The following is a 15,802-nucleotide window of genomic DNA, read 5'->3' as shown; positions in this document are numbered from 1 at the left end:
AGGTGGGGTGAAACTGTTTATGATCTACCATTCTCTCTGAATTACATTGTAATGGCAAGTGCTAATGAAAGTGGGCGTACCCACAACATGCCCTATGTGCGAGCATTCTTGGTGAGTATGAAGCTGAATGCATAGTCACTGACTATGAAACACCTGGAAACTCGCTTTTTAACGCTCACTACTCGTCATGGCTTACATCAGACCGAGAATCCAGAAGTGGGTCTAGATATATTATCAAATCGATATAAAGACGCTCAAAAGCTGGATACAGAATTAGCTGACTATTTCAAAGAGAGGTACAGATTATGATTTCATACAACTCGACTTAATGGCAGCTGTTTGAATTATTATTATTACAACTGGGCATATATTTAAAACCAATTCTTTTTCCTCATCATCTAGAGCATCCATAGAGGATCAATATGCTAAAAGCCTCGTAAAGTCGTCGAAGAAGTTATTTATGTCAGATCCAACAGTGCTAGGGTAAGTGTACTGGCAATGCCATATCTTGCCCCGCTCCTCTCTCCGCACCGGCAACATGGCTAACGCTACAACATTGTGTAACCTACCTATAGGAAACTGGCACCAGTTTGGTCAAAGTTGTTAGATGAGTTGACAGAGACCTCGAACATACATGCTGCGTTAGCGCATTCCATCATGGCTGAAATCGAAGTGGAGATGAGAAATCAATCTCAGAGATATCATGCACCACTACAGGTATGTTCATCGCACGGTCTACAGCGCAAAGGGCACCTTACGCTAAAGCCATTGAATCTCAGATGTTACAGCATGGCATGAGCGAATTTGCTACAAGCGGAAAGAAGAACAAAAAGGTGGGTATTATTTTGCCCTATTTATATATTTTCGTACAACAAGCCAATTGATTGTAATGTTACATATGTGTAGAACAAGAAAGGTCTGGATCGCACAGGATCTATTCTGTTCAAACGGGGAACCAGCGAGAAAAATGTACTTCAAAATCAGGCAGAATCGACCTGGTCAGTTAAAGGTCCAGAAATCCTCTCAGTGAGTTCTCGTCGACAGTATAAGTAAATTTTCCAGTATAAGGGAAGCTTACTAAGATTGCATATTAGGATCTCCAAGTGGCTGACACGCGGCGGCTGGATCACGTCAAGAGGACTATTCAAAAGTTTGAGGAAATTCAAACAGAGCACTTGAAGCAACAAATTAGTGTAAGTTTTCTATGTAATTGTACTTATTTGATAGTGTACATGGCGGCTGATCTAAATGTGTAAAATTGTACAGATGGCGGATACAACATTGTCTCTTTGTATCAGTTACGATGTAGAGGAAGAAGTGAACAGTTTTGCTCAAACACATGGAAGAAACCTCAAAGTGCTACAACCACGTGTCCAAGATTCCATTCAGAACACACAACCAACCCCAACGAGAACTGCTCCTGCAGCAGTCCCACTTTCTGCTCCAGCCCCTGCTCCAGCTCCAGCTCCAGTTGCTCCTCCAAGTACGACTCGAACTCTAACATCAACTTCAGTTCCACAACAACCAAGTCCCCAACTCCTTCCTCGGCCAACAGGCACTCTATCCAATGGAGCTCCTAGAAAGTCTTCAAACAGAGATAGTAAATGTAAGTGATTGCTTTGAACGTTGTGCAAATTTTAGCATTATTTATGCAAAGTGATTAACATCTCCTCCAGTGTTCTCTGCCCTGACTTCGATACGACGAAAGCCAAAGGCCGAGAAACTCAATGACACGCCTAGCGACTATAATTCTCAAATGGAAATCATCACAGAACCACCATCTCCAGGCCGGCGACAAATAGAACAGGCCGATTCCCGCCAATATTACACATCTGCCAGGAAGCTCAGTGATACCTCATTACCTATCCAATCACCATCCGCAGTACCTGTTGATGAACAGGGTTATTCAGTACCCCCAGCAACCAAATCTCGGATACCAGATTTTGATACAGGAGATAATGTGAGTGATGGATTGTTCGATGACGAGCAGCAACGGTAAGTTTCTCAGCACCTCATATTTGTGCAAAATTTTGAAACCAATGGCTTACATGTTTGACTCTATAGTGCCAATGTCAAATACCACGTTGATATAAAGCAAAACACGGTGCACGAAGAAAATGAGGAGGACAACCATACACTGCAAAGGATGGCTTCAATGCTAAAAGAGGTTGGTAAGGTAATGAGAAATATTGGTTTCAGCAATGTTCTAACATATTCAAAATATTAGAAAAATTCAAGCGTTCCACGGCGTCCTCGAGGAAGGCGAGAGTATGTATTATGGCAACCAGCATTGAATTATTTTTTTAAGACTACAGTAACATAACGTACTTGCATTTTATTCTATAGCCCTGCTCGTAATAGCACACTTAATGAAAGATGGCCAACCGATGCGTCGCTCAATGTCGCAACCCCTCACGGCGTGGTTCGGGACGCATCAGTGTCGACGTTTGATTCTAATAGTTACAATCCTTTCTTAGCTTCCTCTGTGGAATCACATCATTCACCCACATCTATGACACCCTCTTCATCAGTTTCGGCTAGCCCGACTATGGGATCTATGGAGCTTCCTGCTATGCACTCACCATTACCAACTGTTGAGGAATCTTCATCACTTAGTCTGGCTGCTTCTATTGTAGAAACTGTGAACCTCAAGCTGACTAACGGAGAGCTTGAGCAAATCCAGGTCATTGGAGAAATCGCGTTGCAATGCAGTGGACCTGCAAATACTGCAGATATGTTGGTGTTCCGACTGGAGAAGCAAAACAATATCGAAAGCCTCTTGCCGAACAAAAATATATTACGTATTCTTAACGAAGAAGAAGGTATTTTTGGAATTGGTCGAGCTGAAGCTTCAGCATTGCGAGGAAGAAATGTTGTGTGCTTCAAGTACAAGTTAAAGCCGTCCAGCATTAGCAGCAACGACGTTTTACCTATTAATTTCATTCCAGCCTGGCGCGTGGAAGAAACTTGTGTTAAGCTAATGATCAAGTACCAAGCAAATACCAATATGACAGCAAAACACGCAACTCTCTGGGTCAAACCTGGAAGCAAGAATGTTACATCAGTTCAGAGCACGCCTCAAGGTACATGGAATCCTGAACGTACTGTTCTATCTTGGGATGCAGACAACATCAAAATGGATGGGTCCTCAAACCAACTTCTTGCAAGATTTGCCATCACCCCTAACACCACTACAACTCAGCCAATGGTGGCACTGACCTTTAGTAGCGATGGACCCAGTGCCTCCAATATTTCTATCACAACTATCGAACAACCTATGGAAAGCAATTATCATCGAGTCCAAGCCCAAGTAATTCACCGGACCCTGCGATCAGGTCGTGTGATTGGCACTTCTTAGAGATATAAATTTATCGGTATTGACCGACTAAGCCAATGGCCCCTAAGCCATTTTATAATAAACAAGCGTTCTTATAATTATGACCCTTTGGAGCTCACACTGTAATGTTCGGACTGGTAAACGCTGCATGTGCTACTTTTGTGACACTGCATGATCGCATAAGGTTATTCACGTCATTTTAATTTTAAATACTGGATGATAGGGTGATCTTGCCATACTAAATCGGAAAGAAGGAAATAATATGGTAGATCCTGCCAAACATTTTTTGCTATGGTTGAGGGTGAATTAACAGTACCGTACTCAACATGAAGAAAAAAGTATATCTTTTCAAACGGTTTGTGGGATGGATCGGCGTGTCCCGCGTACCAACTCTATGCCGCGGAAGACAGCGTGAGTATCACTGGCTTGGCGATCTTTTCATTGGATTCTACGCTGTTCTAAATTAACTTTACAAAGGCAGACAGCCAGTCATGAAGAAAACGTGTTCCCTCTATGCCAAAGCGAAGTTGGATAAAAACTAGGCATGCATACTATCGGTGAGCATGAGAAACTTACAGCATCACTACTGTGCGCGATAAGGTCACTGGGTATATAAGGCATACTTCCCCCTTAGCTGGACGCTTGACTTACGTAAAGTGTTCAAGCCATAAGATGAACTCGCTATCATTCGCATTTCTCTAGACTATTTTGTGAAAGCGAGGGTCACTTTGGATAGTTTCTTTGAGCTATCGTGACAAACCCAGAGCTATATTCCACGACGGCCGAGGCATCCTAGCGTGATCATCGATGGTTAAAGTTATTTTTACCATAATTGGATATGCGAAAAACCATAATATGTGGATCCTAGACTCTCCTGTATTGTCACGTACGCACCTGTTTTTCCTGACATAAGCCTGATGTCAGGGTACCGAACGACCCTATTTAAACCGAGATCAGTCTCCATATGTGAACTCATATACTTGTTCCCAAAATGACTATCGCTTCAGGAACTGCCGTTAAACTTGTTACCAACCCAAACTTCAGACCATCTGCCTCAGCTCAGATTTATCGTGTAGTGCAGAATAAACTTCGTCACTTCAATCATAACACCGTTGTCAGTATCAAAGCTGCCATTGGTGTCTCAGCAACAGGCGATGTACCGGTCACAGATGATGGCACTGACGTTGAATACTACGCAAACGTATCCATTGGTACTCCCAAGCAAAACTTCAAGCTGGATTTTGATACTGGATCCAGTGATCTGTGGTTCTGTAGCACTCTTGGAGACTCCACTGAGTCTGGAAAGAACAAATATGATCCCACAAAATCAAGCACATACAAAAAGGACGGCAGACCATGGAAGATTTCATACGGCGACGTAAGTAGGACTTCCTACATCATGCCCAGCAAAATGAGCTGCATACCTAACCTTGTTTCTTATCTTTCGTCCTACTTTGGCGTCGCGTTCAAAATATAGGGCTCAACATCCTCTGGTGTTCTAGGTACTGACACCCTGTATCTTGGAGATCTTGCCATAAAGAGTGAGTTATTAGCTTGTGAAATTTGAGCGAACTAAAAAAATGTATGCTTAAATTTCTACATCAACCTAGACCAGACTATTGAATTGGCAAAGACCATCTCGGACTCTTTTAGCTCTGGACCTATCGATGGTCTTCTTGGGTAAGTGTCATCGTAGACGTGCACCGGTATTTGGAATGGCTTACTGAGTAGCATTCTTTCTTCCTTCAGCTTGGCTTTCGACACCATCACTACTGTGCAAGGAGTGAAAACACCAACCGATAACCTGGTTTCGCAAAACTTGATCAACCAACCCATCTTTGGAGTGTTCCTCGGCAAGGAAAAGAATGGAGGTGGTGGTGAATATATTTTTGGCGGCTACGATGAGTCCAAGGTCGGCGGCACATTGACGACCGTCCCAGTCGACAACTCCCAAGGGTTCTGGGGTATCACTGTAGATGACTTGGCTGCTGGAAGCACTTCAACGGGTTCATTCTCGGGAATTCTGGATACTGGAACCACTCTTCTTCTTCTTCCTCAACAGCAGGCTGATCAAATCGCTCAACAATTTAATGCCACTAACAACGGTGATGGAACTTATACTCTCCCAGACGACACCTCTAACTTGTCCGACTTGACATTCACTATCAACGGTGCCACCTTCACCGTTCCCTCTTCTGACTTGGTCTTCGAACAATATCAGGGAAAGGTAAAATATATACAGCTTTAGTGTACGAGACCTGTTATGAAAACTAACGGCTTTTCTTTTAGAACATTGCTGCTTTCGGTTCGGCTGGTATGGATTTCGCCATCCTTGGTGACGTCTTCCTCAAGAACAACTACTGCATTTTCAACACCGCTGACCCCAGTGTGCAAATTGCACCATTGGCAGGCGATGTATAAAAACTATATCTAACAAACATATTTTTTTGCATGCTCTCCAACATGGATATTACTTTATCTAAGGCATGTCATATTATCAATAAAGTTATAAATGAGTATTGAGAGCACATGCCCAAAGCGATTCCATGGAACATTGTTCCAAGTACCTTTGTAAAGGAATGATATACGGTTCATGCAGACTGATGATCCATTCCCTATTGTTTATTTTGACCATGCACATGAAAATGAGGATACCCAATCTTAAAGTTATGGCAAGATCTGTCACTGCGCCAAGGGCGCGATCATCGAGACCGCCTTGAGTAATGTAAAAACGAGGAATTGATTCAAATCCGATTGTTAATGTTTTCTTAATGTGGAAAAAGAAGATGTAGCAAGTTCCAGCCGTTTTACGAAGGTTCTGTTGTTCCTGGCACAGCCCATTTGTTGTTGATGTTGTTGATTTCGCGTAGTCGAGTATTTTTTTTCAGCAATGTTACCAATCCTGTCTATTCTGTTTATATTATGTTTATCTCGTTTTGAGATGCAAGAACAACATAGGACAGTGGATGCAGTCGCATTTTGAACTGTATTTCGTCTTCCACAGCAGCTTTGATTGAATTGCGGCGTTCACCACGCCTACACTCCCCAACTGCCTTATAACGATTGTCACTTCTGCTACCGACGATATCCAAATCGATTACACGGAAGCAATAAGAATTCAGCTCATATCATTCATTAAAACCATGATAACTTTTTTTTTCTATATTCAGGAGCTCGTATATACAACAGTAAGCCTACAGATAATTCTACTCTAGTTCCGGAGCCTCATCGCCCCATATTTTTTCATTGATGATGGAACTAACATCGGTGATTGGGATTCTATGTTGCTCGGCGGTATCGCGATCGCGGATGGTTACGGTCTGGTCTTCCAGAGTTTGGTGGTCAACAGTGATACAGAAAGGTGTACCAATCTCGTCATGACGATAGTATCGCTTTCCAATGCGTAATTTCTGCGCTTCAATCACTGTGTATAAACCTTGGCGTCTCAATGATCTCGCGACCTTCTCAACATATGGCTGGAATTCTGCGTTGCCCGTAAGAGGCATAATAGCGCACTTGACAGGCGCAAATCGAGGGTGTAACTTCAATACCGTTCGACTTTCCTTACCAGGTTCCTGAACTTGTTGGAAAGCGTCACAGAGGAAAGCTAACAAAGCGCGATTGAGACCACATGAGCTTTCTATAACTGTGGGTACAAATCGTGTCGGTTCTTGAGGTACTGAAGTGATAAGGGCTGTTTCTTTTAGGTGAGACGAGACGATAGGCTTGTCTTCGAGTACTTCGAAATTTTCACCAGTAGCCTTCATATGTTGCGTGAGATCGTAGTTTCCGCGGTTGGCAACACCTTCCACTTCTCCCCATCCCCATGGGAACTTGTACTCGACATCCATGCAACCCTTCGCATAATGAGCCATTTCATCTGCTTCATGGTTCCTGGTCCGAATATCCGCTTTGTTGTTTGCGTGCTCCAACCACCAAGCAAGTCGATCCTTCTGCCAGTATTGGAACCATGCTGACGATTCCCAGGGTGCTGTAAAATATTCCAGTTCTAGCTGTTCAAATTCTGGAGTGCGGAAGATAGCATGTTCTAATCTGATTTCATTTCGGAACGATTTTCCCATTTGAGCAATTCCAAACGGCAATTTTGTTTTCATCGTTCGCATAACTTGGTTAAAGTTGATAAACACTCCTTGGGCAGTCTCTGGTCGGAGATACACGGTAGAAGGACGTAGCACGTTGTCGACTTGGTCTCTTATTGTTCTAGCATCTGAGGTATCGTTTTCTATGGTTGTTTTGATGACTCGGTCGATTGGATCAATAGGGTCTAGGAATGTCTTGAACATCAAATTGAAAGGTCGCTCGTCAGTCAAAAATGGTGAGTTGGTAGCTGGCTCTGCATATCCATGATATGGCATTGTGAGGTTTGATCCCGAGATGGTTTCCAAAACAATGCTGCCAGATGGTTTACCATACGTTGTGGTTGTCATTTCCTTCACATGTAACAACACTTCCTTTCCTTGCCGAGTGACTACAGCACCAGGAGCAAGTTCGTTTTGAATCTTTTGTTCCCATAACTTTGCTGTTTCCTTATCAGGTGAAATAATGGATATCTTGCCTGAAGATTGACCCTTGTCCTGTTTGAAGTTGATTGGCGGTGCCTTGTCTGGTCGGAACCGCTCTTTTGTTAACAAGCAATCCACCAACGCGTCTGTAAATTCATCAACGTGCCCAGAAGCTTTCAAGACATTGTGTGGAGTGACGATACTGGTATCAATGCCGACCACATTGTCACGAAAGTAGACATTCCTCCTCCACCAAGATTGAGCAATATTCTTCTTCAGCTCTACACCAAGCGGGCCATAGTCATATGCACCTCGAAGACCACCATGAATTTCGGCCGATTGAAAAAGGAATCCCCTTCGTTTGCATAGATCCAGTAGCGCACGGAATCTTTGTGCCTGTGCCATTTGACCTCTTTCACTTGGATATTGTCAGTGGTCAAAATAAAATTCCAACAGTACTGGGCCCTGGAAACGGCAGAATTTCGCAGACCGCAAAAACCGTGCAAATCCGTCAGGAATCCAAGCCACCCACAGCTTCAACTTTTGAGCCGGCTGTTAAGCAAAGTATCGTGAGAAGGAAACGAACACTTAAACGATATTGTAACGCATCCTATCACGTCCGAGACAAAGTAACGCAATATTTAAATTGAATCAGCTACCTTTGACGACGGAATGACCGAGCATACAGACAAGAAACCAGCCCCATTACCCAAAGGCTGTGAGCTTCTTGAAGTCCTGCAGTACCAATGCGAAATTGGTCCGGCTCAAGTTATATGCAATCCGTTTGTCCGAGTGTTTGCAAGGTATGAAGACCTTACGTGTGTACTCAAGATGCTTTCCGTTCACCTCACTCAACTTCCTACCCATTACTTTACAGGTGTCAAGGATCCCCGCTTTATGAAGTCACGCCAGTCGACCATGCAGACGACCCTTTATACTCTACGTAAGAAAAAAAGCGCCTTTATGTGTTTGAGCTTGGTCGAAAAGGCATGCACCATTAACAAACCGTCTGCAGGCTGCAACATGCGTCCGGGAAGAAGGTTGTAGAAGACCTGAAGACACCTCCTGGGGTAGTCGCCGCTGAATCGGAGAAGCCAAAGGCTTGATTGCAAGCAATTATGACATACCAACACCATCATGTATATACACAGTGATCGAATCGCAACGCGCAGACACAGCAATTATGACTATATACCCCTAATAGAATCTAGAATAAAAAGTTGTGTACAGGACATTTGGTCCAGCCATTCTACCGAGCGTAACCTAAGTGATGACCAGTAGTACGAGCCAAATAACGCTATGACCGACGTGGTTTATTTCGACAGCATTGGATACACAGGATCATCCAGGTGCAGACTTGTTTTGTAAGATGTAGCCGGATGCAGAAGTACAAGCACTTTGAAAGTTTGACAAAGCCATCCTTCATGCCTGGATATTTTCCGGACACGTTCGATCGAACGCAAGCCTTTAATCGATGCAAATCTTGTGATAATTCCAGGCTCCGTCATCAGCGAGCATAAGCGACCATTCCATAGCGAGCAAAAAGGTTCTCAACGACTGGAAGTTTCAGGTGCCGAAATACCGAATAGTTGACATGTTTGGTCGTTGTTAAGAGGTATCGCGAAAACAAATAAACGCGTCTCAGATATGAATATAATGGACTTGTCAACATTGGAAAATAAAAACATCCGTATTCTGAAAGGCGTTGCTCGGAGCGTGTTTCCTAGCTTCGATCCCAAAACTGTGATCATCTCACTTGTGGAAAGGTCAATGTTATGTGGCATACGAAAAAAAAAAATTAATGTGGACAACAGGCTGACGTGCTGCCTGTGCGTAATGGGAACTTTTTTTTTTAAAAGTAGTTATATCACTCACTATCTGTGCACAGCAGCGAGTGATATCAATTGGCGTCATGAGAACAACCCCCAACATGAACTTTTTATATTGTATGTTTTGATTTCATTTCTTTTAAACAGTCCGTTTTCTCTTTCATACTGTCATACGTAGAGCGGCTCTCCAACCGAGATTCTTTTTTTCTTTTATCGTTCGCTTCATCGGAGCCGACAATGGGTTGCCACCGTTCCGTTTGAGCAACAAAAGGCGTTACATTGTAACATTTTAAATTTCGGTCGTGATACCATGGGCAGCTGAGCTGGACAACGCATACTGACTATAACGGGATGTACACTCGGACAGAATTCCGTAGACTTGTGGTCAATGGCAAAGAAAAAATAAATATAGCGCCTCGCGTGCCGCTCCGACGGGCCCACTATGCTGCGACTAAGACCAAGTTTCATATGTTGTGGCCGTTCGGTCGCGATGATTCCATTCAAATGTTCTATGCTACGCCACATAGTTAGGTTACATTTTCTCGAGCGTGTGTTCAATATCGCAGTAATACGATGGATGATGCATTGGCCAATTGAACATTCTATGCGGACGCTTCGGATGTTGGGATTCCGTTGGTCTTGCCATACTGTGTTACTAGTTTCCTTTTCTGGCCTACGTAAACAATCTTTCTGTAGGGACATGTTCCCCCTACAACAAAGACTGTGAGCTCTGCTGATCAGGCGGGAACTCTTTTCTCGAAGCAACCATGTCTTGAGAATGCATGGATGGGCAATAGGTGGGGTGTGCTTAATGTTATGCTGACATGGCTCCGTCTCCGATGTTAAGTTACATAGGTTGATGGAAGGACGAAACTTTAGACCATCGATACCCACAGTATGAATCACGTAGGCACAGTAGTAAAAGTGGAACTTGAGCGTATCGGACCACATCCCGTCGTCTGCTTGAACAGGTACAGTAAGGTTGCACAAACGGGTGGCAAACGAGGTGTCCGTGAATTGTTGTCATTGTGATCCTGCCTGTCGTACCGCTGAATTTAGTAATGTCCCTACCCTGCTTGGGAATCTATGGAAGACGTATAAAATGACAGCGGCTTCAGGGCCGCCAAAAGAAAGAAAAAAGGAAGCGACCAACTTTTTCCTTCCCTCACATTTTCCTCTCAACCTTCTTCTCTTCACTTCATCGCGCCCATAATGACTCTCGACGTCCTTTCAACAGGCTCCGATTTCCTTTTTCCATCGGCCTCCCCTGTGCCAAAACTAGTGGCAGACCCCACGCCGGCTCAGAATTCTATTGACTGGGCTAGCGAAGAATATTTCAGCACGGTATTGGATAAGATCCTCAAGCCAGAAAATATCCGTACCTTGAATAATTTCGTCGAGAAACCCCCAACTTCCCTTCAAAAGAAGTCAGAGTCTTGCTGGCATGACCCATTCCTACTTGTATTGGATCCTCCCCGTGTCAATATTGACATTCGCGCCGCTCTCAAGGGTGCTCTCTCTGCTATTGATAATGAAATGCAAGATAGTACAAAGAGTAAGTTTGGTATTGACGATTCATGGAGAAAGGAAACGATTGAGGCTTTGGAGGAAGACAAGCCCATCGTTGCACCTAGCCAAGCCATCTTTTATGATGAGCTATTACCTTCCCCCTGCTACTCTACCATCTCCGAGAACCCTATCATCGAATCTTCATTCGTGTTCTCTCCCATGGCTTCCGTCATCGAGGAATCCATGATGTTCCCTATCGCCCATCACACACCATTACCCACCGTTCAAGAAATCCCAGACGACATGGTGGCACCCAAACAACACAACACCAAATCTAAGATTGTTAGCATGATGAAGAAGGTGAAGCAATCTGTTAGCAAACCATTTGTGAAGAATGAAACTCCAAACCCTTTCAAGCGATTGTTCAGTAAGCGATGGTAAGATGGGAAAGAAGCAAAAATTGGATATTCGAAGCACGTCTTCGGATTGAAAAGTGTGGACAAAACGAAAAATCTTTGAAAACCGACACCAAAAAAAACTGAAAGTTGAAAAGAAAAGAAAAATGCCCCATAACAAAAATCATCATCGCATCATATCATCAAAAGGCAGCACAATGCTGCCTTGTTACAAAACATACAATCCCTTGTAATTATATTCATATCCTATACCAAGACGTAACCTTTTCCCTCTCTCTATTGGAGCCTTTCGAAAACACGCGGATGTACATATTTATTCTTAGCTCCTCTGTATTATTGATTTTCTCATTGCACAATAAATTATTTCTATGACCCAGAATATGAGTGTGACAAGAGTATCATTGGGTGAATGAGTTCGTAAAGATGACGAAAAAAAACTTTCATTTACACGGTCCACCCAAAAGCGTGCCGTGAAGAGGATTTGATACAATCGGTACATTATGTTATGATATCACTACGTTCTGACCAGTCCTGCTGTCATTACACACGTTCACATGTCATCTAACCTCGACGTCGGCGACTTTGCGAAATGACTTGCGACCCGGTTACATCTGGATCGGAGAGTAATCCAAACATATCGTCGTCACTGTCATCAAGAGCAATGGCTTGCTGCGGCTTTGCGGCTGCGGCTGGTGGCGGTGGTGCTTGCCTAATGGCCGAGCTTGGATCCGTGACTCTTGCTGGTGGGCTGCGGCGGTGGCTGGTGATCCCGATGGAGGATGTAGATGCTTCAGCCGTAGGTTTAGGAACATCTGTTGTCTTTGGGTTACGATTTGTGAGCTTAGTTTGCCGTGGCTTCCTGGTAGGTGGAGGGGATGGTGAATTAAATAATGGGTCATCCGAGTTATATTGTTCGATGTGATCTTCTTCTTCGTCCATATGTATTGGTTCTGCTGCATTTGACGAGCCTCGTCCTCGACCGCGACCACGCCCTCGTCCCCTACCTCTTGCTCGAGTCGACGATGAAGCTGCCGCTGTCTTGGTTCCACCGGTACGACCTCGTTTTGCTGAAGTTTGTCGCGGCCGTTCTTCATCCGATGCGTCACGTTCATCATCTTCATCAGCGACATACTTTCTTTTCGCCATAAGGACCCTGTCACCGGCAGCATTTTCTCTCGCGTACGCTTCCGCCCTTCTCGTTTTGTCTCTGTTGGCTTGAAGCCTCAATTCTTCCTCATTCGAAGCTTCGGTTGTCTCCAAACTGGTGCAAAGTCGATTAACTGATCCGTCCACAAATTCTTTGATAGCATCTCGATCGTCTTTATCTATGAACATTTTAACAGCATCTTCAAACTCTTTTTCGGGAAGAACATCTAGATCAGTGAGAAACTGTTGCACAAGGTCTTCCACCTTGACCAGATCAAGTCGTTCAGGTATGGCGGCATCCAGATCGTTGAGCGCAGGAAGCGACGTCTGCGACTTCCGACCCGTTTGTACAGGAGCTTTTCGTTTGCGATAAAACTTGAGGACATCCTTGGGGTTGGCAACTTTGTCGACGAATTGCTGTCCAAAACGATGAGGATTGAATGCTTCATAGCCTCCTGTATATTCAACTCTCAAACGTATTAAAGGTAGTGGCATCGGAGGGACATCAGTGGTATCAGCATGAACTTCTTCCCATTCGATTTCAGCTTTTCGGATAAGCTCGTCCACTGTTTCGACCAGATACTGGTGACATTTCTTCATGTCGGATGGCGCCAAGCCTTCGACCGAGTTCAAAACCACCTCTGCCATCTGGAACGGTCGAACTGTCTTTAGACGGACTTTCTCCATACTGAACTCCAATTTGTTGATCTGTAATATAGCAACATGTTTGGGTCGAGCTTCGCCTTCGGATAAACTAGTTGCCACAGATGAACCAGGCTGAGATATTTGAAAATGATAACCTTCACTTGAGGGATCAATCTTGCATTCATGTTCGTGACCCCAGATGACCAGATCCAGAAATTCATCCAAAAATGCTTCGGGTATATAATTCGTACTGCTATGCATGATTCTGTTCTGATGGAGGACAAGTAGATTGAACCATTCGTCAATCTGCTCTGCCGGTCGAATAAATCGTACATCTTTGTTTCTCCATATTCTATGTAATCGCTCATCTCTTATGTTTCCAAGCCCGTACAATGCGAGCTTAGTGTCACCTTTGGTGAGCAAGATTGGCTGCACATCCACTTTGTCGACTGTTGGACATTTACCAAAGTAATTGACTAGACCAGAAACAGAAAGTAGATCTAACGCGCAAAGATTGCCATCTCCAGAAGGGTCATCATGGTTGCCGTGAATAGAGAAGATAGGCATTGAAACATTGTAGTTTGGATCGAGATAATTGGCGCAAGAAAATTCGTCTGGAAAGTTAACAGACTGGTCACTGGCGATGTTGATTGAGCAAGGTTTATCCCCCATACAGTATCTTCTAAGTAATTTCATCATAGTATGTAGGCATTTCCTTGATGGTCGGTTGTCATGGAATAGGTCACCACCGAGAAGAACCATGTCAACTTGCTGCGCCTGGGCTAACTTTAAGATTTCTTCAAATGTCTCAAAGGAGTCGTCGGATCGTATAGGATCTTTCTCTTGATATCCAACATGGTTATCTGTGGCTATAAGAATGCGTAGCGTGTCATTCTCATTGCGTTCATTGCTAGGCATTGGGCAGGTAGTGTGAAGGTACGCAGTCAAGGCGCGCAGAAATGAGTAGGAGCTGTATTAGCGTGACTGTGTCCTGCAGATCAAAGGGTAAATTCATTTTCCTTCAGTTTGAATCATGGAAGCACAGTTACTACAACACGGTGAAGCCACCACTTTGATATCTTCAATGACTTTCAGCAAGTTACCAATTCCCCATTCTATACCAACTCAACGACCTGCTACGCAATTCACTGCAAAACACAAGATCTACTCACTTTAAACTTGTCAAGATGTCGCAGATAATCCCATTTGCGACTACTGTTGTCAGTTTCATCGCACTAACAATGCAGGAATAAGACTTCATCTTCTTCACCATTAATTCAAAGCCACCTACTGCTTGTCTTTCGTAAGCTCAAATAGTACCAAACAACACCTCTCATGTCTCATCAACAAGCACAAGCGATAATGTCCGCCATATTGAGACTGCTACGGCCGCTCAATGCACTGCCGCACCAGTCGTATAGCTAGAGGTGAAAAACAGACCTTTTCTACATTGATCAATACCGGTACGTAGATTCCCTTGCGAAAGAAATTGTCTTCCGTCACTTTAACATTCATTACGATCAGTCCAACACTTAGCAATGTCAGGATGTTAATAGTATTGCGATGAGCACCAACGATATTGTCAAAGTGTCGTTCTTCGATCGCACTCTGACATGGCATGTTCTCCCACAGCTGTCGCACAATTTAATAGGACTCCATCAAGATCCTGGGCGGTGTCGTCAAAGGAATGATAACACCGTTACATTTCATACGCCAGAACCTACCATATTCCCAATCGCAGCTATAAATTCACCAGCCTCGACAACGGCACCAGTTCAAGCACATGTACCACAGGATCAGCTCGCTCAAAAACAGAACACCCTAGCAAAGCATGAAGCTGTTTTCGCAACAAATCCCAAGAAACCGTCCATCATGTACCTCATCTCATTTACCGTTGAAACCGGGATTTCCGACCCTATCTTCATTCCACCTCGCCACTAACAGCCTATAAAACAAGCGGTTATCGATGCCGAGGTGGAAGAGATGTGCTGCAACGGCATTGTCAGTCATGTGGTTCATCCCACTGTGGGGCGCTCCGGCAATGACTGTTTCAAACCCGATGGCTCCCAACGCATCGTGGTAGACTACACCCGGATTAATGAAACTACGGCACCGATCAACTTCAACCCAATCAACATGCACGATGCCCTGCAGTTATTGGGTTCCGCAAAGGTATTTTTGACCCTGGACTTGACATTAGGTTTCTGGCAGATCCCAGTTGACCCAGCGAGTCGACACCAGACAACACTTACATGCAGAGCTGCAGTATTTGCATACAACGTCATGCCATTCGGCTTGAAAAATGCTCCAGCTGTCTTTCAAGCTCTGATATCTCGCGTCCTGAGAGATCTTAAGTGGAAAACTGCCTTCGTTTACGTGAATCATTAGTTGCAGTAG

General features: G+C 44.1%; 6 protein-coding genes across 6 annotated transcripts; 4 read left to right on the top strand and 2 right to left on the bottom strand.

The window, feature by feature from the left end:
- Window positions 1–24: 24 nt before the first annotated feature.
- K450DRAFT_224360 (uncharacterized protein) lies at window positions 25–3,440 on the top strand. The gene is made up of 12 exons (XM_051586204.1): window positions 25–111; window positions 202–296; window positions 403–483; window positions 576–717; window positions 780–833; window positions 907–1,026; window positions 1,095–1,193; window positions 1,267–1,606; window positions 1,677–1,995; window positions 2,065–2,167; window positions 2,228–2,268; window positions 2,347–3,440. Exons 1-12 carry the CDS (start codon window positions 52–54, stop codon window positions 3,356–3,358), a joined length of 2,466 nt encoding a protein of 821 aa, XP_051448135.1. The 5' UTR covers window positions 25–51; the 3' UTR covers window positions 3,359–3,440.
- An 884-nt stretch (window positions 3,441–4,324) lies between these two features.
- K450DRAFT_224356 (uncharacterized protein) lies at window positions 4,325–5,867 on the top strand. The gene is made up of 6 exons (XM_051586203.1): window positions 4,325–4,715; window positions 4,815–4,878; window positions 4,948–5,017; window positions 5,087–5,214; window positions 5,278–5,564; window positions 5,627–5,867. The coding sequence occupies exons 1-6, from the start codon at window positions 4,329–4,331 to the stop codon at window positions 5,756–5,758; spliced, it is 1,068 nt and encodes a 355-aa protein (XP_051448134.1). The 5' UTR covers window positions 4,325–4,328; the 3' UTR covers window positions 5,759–5,867.
- A 588-nt stretch (window positions 5,868–6,455) lies between these two features.
- Window positions 6,456–8,754, bottom strand: K450DRAFT_224354 (uncharacterized protein). The gene is made up of 2 exons (XM_051586202.1): window positions 7,767–8,754; window positions 6,456–7,691 (listed from the first exon to the last, which is right to left on the bottom strand). The coding sequence occupies exons 1-2, from the start codon at window positions 8,263–8,265 to the stop codon at window positions 6,544–6,546; spliced, it is 1,647 nt and encodes a 548-aa protein (XP_051448133.1). The 5' UTR covers window positions 8,266–8,754; the 3' UTR covers window positions 6,456–6,543.
- Window positions 8,400–9,159, top strand: K450DRAFT_224353 (uncharacterized protein). The gene is made up of 3 exons (XM_051586201.1): window positions 8,400–8,663; window positions 8,738–8,803; window positions 8,901–9,159. Exons 1-3 carry the CDS (start codon window positions 8,533–8,535, stop codon window positions 8,905–8,907), a joined length of 204 nt encoding a protein of 67 aa, XP_051448132.1. The 5' UTR covers window positions 8,400–8,532; the 3' UTR covers window positions 8,908–9,159.
- Window positions 9,160–10,714: 1,555 nt separating this feature from the next.
- Window positions 10,715–11,907, top strand: K450DRAFT_224349 (uncharacterized protein). Its single transcript, XM_051586200.1, has one exon. It carries the CDS (start codon window positions 10,902–10,904, stop codon window positions 11,637–11,639), a length of 738 nt encoding a protein of 245 aa, XP_051448131.1. The 5' UTR covers window positions 10,715–10,901; the 3' UTR covers window positions 11,640–11,907.
- Window positions 11,908–14,336, bottom strand: K450DRAFT_224347 (uncharacterized protein). Its single transcript, XM_051586199.1, has one exon. The coding sequence runs from the start codon at window positions 14,321–14,323 to the stop codon at window positions 12,176–12,178; it is 2,148 nt and encodes a 715-aa protein (XP_051448130.1). The 5' UTR covers window positions 14,324–14,336; the 3' UTR covers window positions 11,908–12,175.
- Window positions 14,337–15,802: the final 1,466 nt, after the last annotated feature.

This window comes from Umbelopsis ramanniana (genome assembly GCF_025399195.1).
Source record: "Umbelopsis ramanniana AG unplaced genomic scaffold K450scaffold_6, whole genome shotgun sequence".
Taxonomy (NCBI): Eukaryota; Fungi; Mucoromycota; class Umbelopsidomycetes; order Umbelopsidales; family Umbelopsidaceae; genus Umbelopsis; species Umbelopsis ramanniana.
Note: the sequence above shows the minus strand (reverse complement) of the source record. Positions and strands in the feature narration are given on the sequence as shown.